Here is a 10,529-nt window from a genome sequence, read left to right as displayed (position 1 = left end):
TTCCCTACACAAGTGTCCGCAGAGTAAGTAACATCATCAATCCCGTAGCGAACGTTAACACTAGACAGAATCGTCCCCACCAGCAGGCGTTTACTTTGACTGCTCCCTGTTTCCAATTTGTACCATCCCCTGTTTTCCTCCCTCTCCTCCCCGCAATTCTCGGTTCTTGAAATTGCCCATTTTGCACAAAATTTTCCGGATCCCTCTCCCCCAGGTCGTCATTTTTATGGGCTTTTATATTTATGAATATTAAAGAATTCAATATTAAAAGATATTGTTAGAAATATTATTAGATGTTAGGAATTTTGTTTGACATTTCGTTATCTCCTAGGACAACTAATATCCTTATTAGATTAGATTACTTCCTTTCTTGTATATATTGTTCGGATATAAAAACCTCTTAATTGTAACTCATTAAAGTAAAGATGTAACATTTGAGTATTTTCATCATCGAGAGCAACCGCAACAAGTCCTCGTCATCAACAGTGCTTCATTGGCTGGCATCTGCTTGTCGCTCACGTTGTCTCTTAGGGTAGCTCTATCTCGAGAGTCGATGGACTCTCCCTCGTCGTCAGAGGAAGTTGTCCTTTCTCTGTGGCCTCATCAGTCATGTCGCAAACATCCTTGTGCTGGTGAAGTCTACCAAAAGTCGAGCCTCTTTGTTCTGTAGCTTCACTCCTTCGTGCATCCTTCTTGATCGTGGTCATTGGTTCTGCTTCTTTGTCAAGATCAAACTACTGTTTGTTTGTTGGTTTTGGTCTTAGTCTATTTTTGTGCTTTTCTATTTTATGTTTTTTTGTCCCTTTTCAATTCCAAATGAAGAAAAACACAAAATAGAGTTTTCTCCGGTGCCATTAGTGCTCCAATCTGCAACACCTACGTACCATAGATGTGTTGGACTTTCTTGCAATTGCGAGCGTCATAAATGAGCAAAGTCATTGTCAAGTGTCTAGGCAGCTGTGAGCGCCCGAGTCGAGCACTTATTCATCAGGTAGCCAAAGTTGAGCACCGTGGGGTGATTTAGTTTAGCTTGCCACAATTCAAGTTGAATTTCCACCGTTAGTAACTCATACATGTACTCGACTGCATTTACTAAAATACTTTCATATTTAATTCATCCTATGAAAATCAATATCCACCTAATTAACCCACTTTAAGCTCTTCATATATATATATATATATATATATATGTTAGTAGGATAAAATCGTTATTTAGACTATAAGCATTGCATAGAATTTTTTATTTTTATACTGATTCATAATGAAGAGTAAGAGAAAGTTAGTACTTGATAGTGAATTTATAAAATTAAAGCAACAAACAACGCGGAGGAATTGAAATTTTAATTAAATGAACTGTAAGATGTTTAATAAGATAATTTATACTGACAATGGATTGTAATGACAAGAACTAAGATTAGAATATTACGTAAAAATGAAAATGCCAAATGCAATCAAGGAAAGATATACTCCAATAACTAACGGGCGAAACTTACAATATTAATAAAAATAAAAAAATAATAATGAGAAAAATAGAAGCCGTCTTAATATTTTTAATAAAGGTGAAGTCGGGCTCATCTTGCGGGCCCACCAAGACTTCTTTGAACTTGGAATAGTATGAGGAGTCTATTATTTTCTCACAAAAAGTAAAGAGAAAGTCACGAATGTGGTTAGATTTAGGTAAACTGTGAAACCATTTAATATTTATAAATTTTTGGGTTTTGCCATTCTATATCCATTTATAACATATTTACTGAATATAGCTAACCCATATAATAACTCAACCCATCAAATATGAGTTAAGAAATGTGTCTATAATCCATTTTGAAAGGCTTAGCAATTATCCGACCCATTTCATGCAGGACAAGCCCTCGAGAAGTGTGTAAGTGAACATACAATGTGGTGCTCATTTTTTCTTTCATTTGGAGAAGATATAGACCATAGCTAATGTGGCGCTCATTTGTGAGTAGATTTTTATTTATGAATTACTCAATAGGATCTCTTTCTCTTGTTGAAAGATCGACAATTTAATTACACTAAAAATCCAACAATAATGTGTTGTCTTAAATAGTAAGGAAGTTTGTTCCTCTTCTTATGGTCTTGGTTTCGAGTCTTATTGTAAGCTAACCCGGCACTTGACTGCACAGTAAGAAAAAAAAAACAGCAAAAGCCCAAAGAATCTCTCTCAGACCACTCTTAGCATAGCAAAACTCACAAAGAAACAAAGAAAAAAAGGAAGGAAGAAAACCTTTAAATATATCAATGTGCAATACCAAAAGAGAAAACCCGGGGCGACTATCAGCCTTTGCCGTGCGTCGTACGTCGATTGTTCCTTCAGCCAACTAACACACACACTTACTATTCAATTAAATAGCCCAGTGGAGGTGGACCATGGTACAATCCCAGCGTGCACGATGGATCAATTCCACGCGCCGAATGGTAATAGCCCGGTGGAGGGGGGCCATGGTACTTTTCTCAGCGTGCACGATGGATCAATTCCATGTGCCTGCAGTTCGCTTTTTCTCTTCTTTCGTTTAATATTTTTAAATCTTTTCGGATTTTTCCCTCTTTTTATTTTCCTTTATACCACTCGAAGTAAAGACATCGCCCATTTTTCCTCGTTTTACATATGCCTTTTTCCTTTTTTTTTCTTCTTATTTTTTCCTTTCAGTTTAATATAAGAGAAATTTATTATTAGTTTTTGCTTATTTGGTTATTCATTCTATTTTTGAACATATTACTGTATTTTTCTATTTCATTTGTCATGATTAATACATTGTATTTTCTGATTCTATAGTTTATACATTTTTGCTTTTTGATAGTACTATAGAATAAGGTTAATATCGCGAAAAACCCCAAACTGATACATCTGTGATAAATTTACCCTTCATTAGTTTCTGTTAAATTTTACCGTTAAATTGCTCAGTTGGATGACACGTGGTAATTGACAGATGTACCGATTTGGGATTTTACCCCTCTATTTGTCATATGTTTATCAATTTGTGATTTTTCTTGGTATTAATCTAATTTAACGGAGGATAAATTCACCACAGGTATACCAGTTTAGGGTTTTTTATGATTAAAAAATTAGTTTTGAGTAAATTTGTCATGGGTGTATCAGTTTAGGATTTTTCGTGATCAAAAAATTAGTTTGGTGTAAATTTGTCACAAGCGTACCAATTTAAGGTATTAATCCTTTAGAATATTTACAATTAAATCCAAATATAAGTAAATCGTTTTATTTCTTTTCTTGAATCTACTTATTTAATAAAAGAAATAGTATATAATATATGTATTTTGGTGTTATGATCAAATGCTATGACATATATATCCATTATTTACTTTTAATGGATCGCTACATGTTAATGTGATGTACAAAAACAAAATCGATCACATAATATCATTTGTTTTATGATGTTCAAATAAGATAAGCCAAAAATATTTCAAAGGGATCCCAAGTCCTAATCTCAACATTTTAGGTAGATTTATTTTATTTTCCCTTTTCTCATTGAAAATAAAATATGGCCCTTTGTTTCGATTGAGAAAGTATGTTAAACAAAGAATATTTGTGCTTGTATTGTCGAAAGTGAAATAAGTCAAACTTTGGTGACTAATGATGACATCCCGAATATCAACACAACACAGGCTTTGCACTTTCCTTAGAAGACTCCTCCATTCCCAAAGTGTTCGACTTTGTTTCGGTTGAGTCTCTCTTCCCTGTTCCCTCTTCCCGCTCTCTTCCTCAACCTCTTCCGATGAATGGTTCGATCATCTCATGGCTTCTTCTTGCGATATCCACCATCTCCACCTTCTCCGACGTTGCTACGTCTTCAGCTTCAGCCCAGTGTCTCGGCATCGACCAGAGATCACTCTTGCTCGAGCTGAGAGACAGCCTTGTCTTCAACACCTCCGCATCGTCCAAGCTAGTACGGTGGGACCGAAGCACTGATTCATGGAGCGGCGTGACGTGCAAGGACGGGCTTGTCGTGGGACTCGATTTGAGCGAAGAGTCAATCTCTGGTGGAATCGGCCGTTCGTCGAGCCTCTTTAGGCTCGAGTTCCTTCGAAGCCTGAACTTGGCGTTCAACGATTTCAACTCCTTAGCGATCCCGTTCGGCCTCGCGAATCTCAACTGCTTGGTACATCTCAACTTGTCCAATGCCGGATTTGGCGGGCAGATTCCGGCGGAGCTATCGCGCCTGACGAAGCTACGTACTCTTGATCTCTCTGGTCCTTATTACTCTGGACCGGCTATGCTGTTCCTTGAGAAGCCCTCTTTGAGGTCGCTGATTGGGGATTTGGGGGAGCTGAGAGAGCTGTACCTTGATGGGGTCAATGTGTCTACCGAGGGAAGTGAGTGGTGCGACACTTTGTCTTCTTCAGTGCCAAAACTTGAGGTGTTGAGCATGTCTTGCTGTTCTCTATCCGGTCCTATCGGCGCTTCTCTTATGAGTCTGGCTAATATGTCGGTCATTCAACTCGTTGGCAACCACTTGAACACCACAGTTCCCAGTTTCTTAGCGAATTTCTCCAACTTGAAAACTCTAAGCTTGAGTTATTGTGGCCTACAGGGGAAATTTCCTCCTGAAATCTTCCAGGTACAAACACTTCAAACCCTTGACGTATCAGCCAACGAACTCCTTTGGGGTTCTTTGCCAATATTTCCGGAGAATAGTTCTCTTCAGACAATGGCTCTAAGTTACTCGAATATTTCCGGGAGGCTCCCAGATTCAATTGGTAATCTCAGGAATCTGTCCAGAATAGAATTGAGGGGTTGTAGCTTTGATGGAAATATCCCAAGCTCTTTCACCAATCTCTCGCGACTGTCTTTTTTGGACTTGTCATTCAACAATTTTACTGGTTCAATTCCATCACTCAGCAAGTCCAAGAATCTGACATATATCATTTTGTCCGGCAACAGTCTAACTGGTCCAATTGATTCAACACAATGGGAATCCCTCTCGAGTCTTCTTAGTCTCGACCTGAGACTCAATTTACTTGAAGGAAATATTCCTTCATCTCTGTTTACACATCCATCTATTCAGGAGCTTCAACTTTTCAAGAACCGATTTTCTGGTCAATTGAAGGGATTTTTTAATGCTCCATCGCAAATGCTGGAATCACTTGATTTGAGCAACAACAATATAGGAGGAGAACTACCGGCGTCTATATGGGAACTCCGAGGGCTCAATGACCTCTCACTTTCTTCCAATAATTTTAGTGGCTCATTCCACATTAATTTGGTTCAGCAGCTGAGAAATCTATCTTATTTGGATCTTTCCTACAATCGTTTTTCCATTGATGCCACAAATACGGCTTCCCAGCCCTCTTCATTCCCTGACCTTGTAAACTTAAATTTGGCTTCCTGCCAGTTGACGACATTGCCTCAGTTCTTGGCTAACAGGTCCAAATTGGAATACCTAGATCTGTCCCACAATTATATTCGAGGGAAAATACCACAATGGATATGGACGCCAGAAGAACTTTTGTATCTCAATCTTTCCTCTAATTTCTTTGAAGATTTGGAAACACCTCTGGGCAATCTTACATTACGTCTGGATTTCGTTGACCTCCATTCAAACATGCTCCGAGGGAATATGCTACCCTTGCCATCATTCGCTTTCTTCTTGGATTTCTCAAGTAACAACATAACTTCTGTTATTATGGATAACATTGATGACTACCTATCAAACACACGCTTCTTCTCCCTTTCGAAGAATAATTTCCATGGGTCCATACCGAAGTCAATTTGCAAAGCTCTTTTTCTTGAAGTGCTTGACTTATCGCATAACCATCTAAACGGAACTATTCCTGATTGTTTAATGATGGCGTCCCGCACGATATTGAATTTGAGAAATAACCAGTTGAGTGGCAATATTCCGCTAAACATCCCAACAACATGCGGTCTGAAAACATTGGATATTAGTGAGAATTTCCTACAGGGCCAAATTCCGTTGTCGTTGGCAAATTGCACGACGTTGGAGATTGTGAACATCGGGGACAATCAAATAGAAGGGACATTTCCATGTCATTTCAATGCTATGTCAAGTCTCCGTGTCCTTGTTTTAGGATCCAACAAATTGCACGGGGAAATTGGATGTACGCATAGTCCCTGCACCTGGCAAATGCTGCAAATCATTGACCTATCTTCCAACAATTTCAGTGGCACGCTGCCCGCAAGTCTCCTCGCATCTTGGGAGGCTATGAAGGCCAAAGTTGACTTCAATCACCTACAATATGTGTTACCCCAAAGTGGTGGGATCTATTATGAAGATACAGTGAGTGTAACCTTCAAAGGTTTGAAGGTAGAACTGGTCAAGATTCTGACTATTTTCACATCGATCGACTTCTCAGGCAATAGATTGGAGGGTCCAATACCAGACACGCTTGGAGATCTCAAAGCACTTTATTTCTTCAACCTATCGCATAATGCCATCTCGGGTTCAATTCCTCCTGTTTTAGGGAATATGGATCAGCTGGAGTCGCTGGACCTGTCATGGAACTACCTCAATGCAAACATACCGGCTCAACTTGAGAATCTTGATTTCCTTTCGTTCTTGAACCTCTCAAACAATCAACTTGTGGGAAGCATCCTGACAAGGGGACAGTTTCTCACGTTTTCCAAAAGTTCCTTCGAAGGAAACCTTGGATTGTGCGGGCTTCAGCTCAACAAAAGTTGCTCAACTACAACGAATGGGACAGAAGAAGCGGGTAATGTTTCAACTCAAAGCAACACAGATGATGATGGCGACAATGATGATATCAAGAGGAAGTGGTTTTACATGGGCATACCGTTTGGATTTGTTGTTGGCTTCTGGATATTTTGTGGTCCCATAGTGTTTATAAGATCATGGAGGTTTGCTTATTATCGATTATGGGATAAAGTGTTGTTCAGACACTCACGTCCATGAAGATTTCCACTGAGGTTCAATTACTAAACTTGAAAAAGAGTATTTTCGTTCTTTCTTATCTTCATAATTCTTCATCACCATCTAAATGGCAGTTCTATTTACCGATCAATATAACTCTTGCTTACCCATTGGGAAAAAATGTAGGTCCGTGTCTCGCGTAGAAATGACCATTCAAAGGTAGGTACGTGGCCTAAACCTTCAATTGGATCCTTCAAATTTGCTTGTGCAAAATTGGATTCTTCATTTCGTTTCTTTTTTTGAATCAACTTCTCTAACTCTACCCTATTCTCAATCAAGTCCTTAAAATAACTCTTAGTATGTTAGACGTGGTATGCTATGTTCACATTTATTTATTATCATAAAAGGTTAAAGTCAATAATGTTAAAATCAAAAGCAACTGATTTATTCTATAGAAAAAGCAAAGTAAAATGTGGAACACAAGGGGGAGAGAGCGAGAGAGACGCGAGGAGAGGTGGACTTGGTGGCAGCAATCACCACCGGCGATGATTGGTGATGGTTGAAAAATGTGAAGAACTTATCACAAGTGGATCGAGCTCCCAATTCTTATTGGAGTCCACTCACCATCATCTATTTTATTATTTCTTACGGTTTTGATAGCTTATTTATATTTATTTCTCACCAATGGGTTAAACTTGCCAATGTTTTTACGCAAACTTATCAATTCTTTTTTAAATTACTGACTATTCCAACAATTACCATCATTTACTGAAGGAACTTAAGTGACAAATTATCATACGTAATGTTGCAACCCTCCTGAGGTTGACATAGCTTAGGGATGTTTACCGGTTGCTAAGCGAGCGCTAATGGCTCCTCTTCCAAGGTGGCGCTTACGCCTAGCATCGACACTCCCAAGTCCTACCAGTTGCGACTTGGTTTTCCAATTCAATCACTTAGTTTAATTTGCTTTGGAGCTGGCACTGATCAATTATGGGCGGTTAGGAGCCCGAGTAAGACGTAGGAGCTCACTTTACTCTTGCAAACCGAAGATTTGTGAGTTTGGGGACTTGATTATACCAGATAAATCTAACATTTGTTACCAATACCTTTTCTCTTTTGCGAAATTTTTTTGCTAGCAATCTTCTCAATTTTATTTTCCCAGTATCCTCTAATCATGTAACAAAAAAGAAAAAAGGTGATCATGAATGCGGGTTCAAGCATTGTACATTAAATCAAATGATAATAAAGATAAAGCAAATAAAGTACTAGGAAAATAAAGGACCCGAACAATATAGGGCAAACTTAACAAAGCCTTGTTATTGAGCCCAGGGAGAAGAGTGTCGTGAACTATAAACCAAAAGTAAAAATGCACTAGATTAAAATGAATATGAGATGCCCAGTCTAAGTTCCGAACATGCCTGAGCCATCATGCATGAATCAAATATCGCGAACTATCTAACACTGGGATGCAGAAGTTGCCGACATGTGATTAAGATGCAATTAATCTCTCTCTTTTTGTCTTTTCTTTTGTCTAACTTTATAAACACTATTTAAAACCCTAAAATTTCCCTACATATCGAGAATAGCGCTATATGGTCGAAATCACCCTATTAATTTAGACGAACATGAATTAATCAAAACTCACGTAATCTAAGATGCAAAGTCGCCTAGCATGCCAAGACCAAAGGAAAAAAGGTCACCTAGCATGCTTCTAAGATGTCCTTATTTTTTAATCTTTCCAGTTGCAACTACCTAGGTGATCATGAATAGCCTATATGCCACATGACAATCAAAGATGCAATTTTTATGATTTTTCTCACTAATGTACATGAACTAGCAAGCTGTATCCTATATGCATGAATTTGACCCATAATACTTCAATCGGCTCACTTTGATCCATAAAACTTCAGTCCTTGATTTCCAATCGGAGCTCATTTTGGATTTCGCTCAGGAAATTTTTTTTCCAGAGACTTCTATCTCGTTTCTGGCTCATCGCAGCGCCCAAGGTGATGTAGCCATCGCCGGACTGCCGTCTCCGAGAAGGTCCTGTTCTACTCTGTTTCGCGGCCGTGAAGATTGAAGTGGCCAAACCTCGCTTGAAGCTCTTCCACCGGTCTTCCTTTCAGCTGATGACGATCATGAGAGAGCCCCCAATAGTTGATTGGACTGCCTACTGCGACTTAGCTTGTATTCATTTACAAGGTAATCTCGTGCTATGGTTCTGGCAGCGGTGAAGTGAATGTAAAGCTTCTTTTGCTTCGGTTAGGATCGGTCATATTAGAGTTGTGTATTTGATTATCAACTTCACATGTTAATTTCGTTTGCGTGTGGCCACAAACACGAGTTTCAAATAGCAAAAAACCTGCTCCTTAATCGATTGACTGCAACCTGTTTGACAAAATGTCTATGAGGTTTCAAGGCGAATTAGTTTCTGTCATTTTCTGAATCCGAAAGTACGTTGACATAGATTAAGTGATATTAATCAATTTTCAAGTCAATTAAGCATGAGTTCTCGTGTTTTCAGAATGGCCGAGAACATTTCTGAATCATTATACGTCTTTGTTCTTTGTGCTATGTCCCGGTGATTTTCCACGGCGGTCCGCGATGAGTACGTGATCCGGAGTTATGGTTCTCGACCTTCATTTCTGGCGATATTCATGACCGGGCTTGGGTGGTTTCCATATTCGAATTTGGGTCTGTGACAGTCTCAAATCTTGACTGAATTTGGGCTTAGTATTAGTTTGGGCTTAACTTAGGTTAGATGGGTTTGGGCTGAATCTGATTTTCAGAAAGATAGGCTTATTTTCCTAATTGAAAAGAGGGCTCAATATGAGAGCCCAATTGTGCCCATATTAGCCCAGATCCGTGAGACCATCGTGCTGCCCATATTCCTGCCCGGCCTAAGGGGTTCGGTCCGAGTCCCCATTTTCTAAAAATTTAAAATATATAAAAACACAAAAAAATTCGGAAAAATTCAAAAACTGATCGCGCAGACTTTAACAAGGTGCATGATGAAAATAGAATACAAGAATAAAATTAATTCAAAAATCAAAATTTCGAAAAAAAATTGAAAAATGGTTAGAAACAGAGACCTTGATTAAGCTGTTAAATTTAAGTGCTAGATTTAGCTTAGTTTAGATTTAAATATTTTAGTCTCTTAGAAAAATTGGATTCGATTTGAATTTAGCTCACGAGGGTTGCTATCTTGGGGCTTAATAATAAGGCCGTGTTATATTTTTGATCGACTTGTATTAGTTTGCTTTATTTATTGCATTCAATAGTTTTACTCGTTCTTTTATTGTTGTTCTTGTTGAATTTATTGCGATTCTTTTTATTGCTTTTGTGTGGGGACTTGTTTGTTCTAGTTAAATGGTAGGTTACATCTTAGAATCATAATAAAAATAAAAACATTTTATGGATACTTAGTGGACGAGAATTTTTTGGATTCATAATTTGGTAGAAAGACCTTGCACACATTTTAGTTGACAAACAATCAAGTTTAGGTGACGAAAAGGCAATAGCGAGATGACTAGTGTAATCGAGTCCCCGTTTTTATATCTCTGATTACATAGGAAGTGAGATATATTATTGTATCTCATTTGGCTTCTAGCCAAGCCTAATAGAGTAGTAGTGTCGAATTCTCATAGGATTACTCGACTAAAA

At 38.4% G+C, this 10,529-nt stretch overlaps 1 protein-coding gene across 1 annotated transcript; it reads left to right on the top strand.

The window, feature by feature from the left end:
- The first annotated feature begins 3,752 nt into the window (after window positions 1-3,752).
- LOC130139522 (receptor-like protein 7) lies at window positions 3,753-6,908 on the top strand. The gene has a single exon (XM_056316685.1). The coding sequence runs from the start codon at window positions 3,753-3,755 to the stop codon at window positions 6,906-6,908; it is 3,156 nt and encodes a 1,051-aa protein (XP_056172660.1).
- Window positions 6,909-10,529: the final 3,621 nt, after the last annotated feature.

The sequence above is a fragment of the Syzygium oleosum genome, unplaced genomic scaffold, assembly GCF_021117445.2.
Source record: "Syzygium oleosum isolate NSW1041296 unplaced genomic scaffold, Sole_v2.1 Sole_v2.12, whole genome shotgun sequence".
NCBI classification, from domain to species: Eukaryota; Viridiplantae; Streptophyta; class Magnoliopsida; order Myrtales; family Myrtaceae; genus Syzygium; species Syzygium oleosum.
Note: the sequence above shows the minus strand (reverse complement) of the source record. Positions and strands in the feature narration are given on the sequence as shown.

What these genes read in the sequence shown, in the direction of transcription:
- LOC130139522 (XM_056316685.1), top strand. Translation starts at nt 3,753, where the DNA reads ATGAATGGTTCGATCATCTCATGGCTTCTTCTTGCGATATCCACCATC.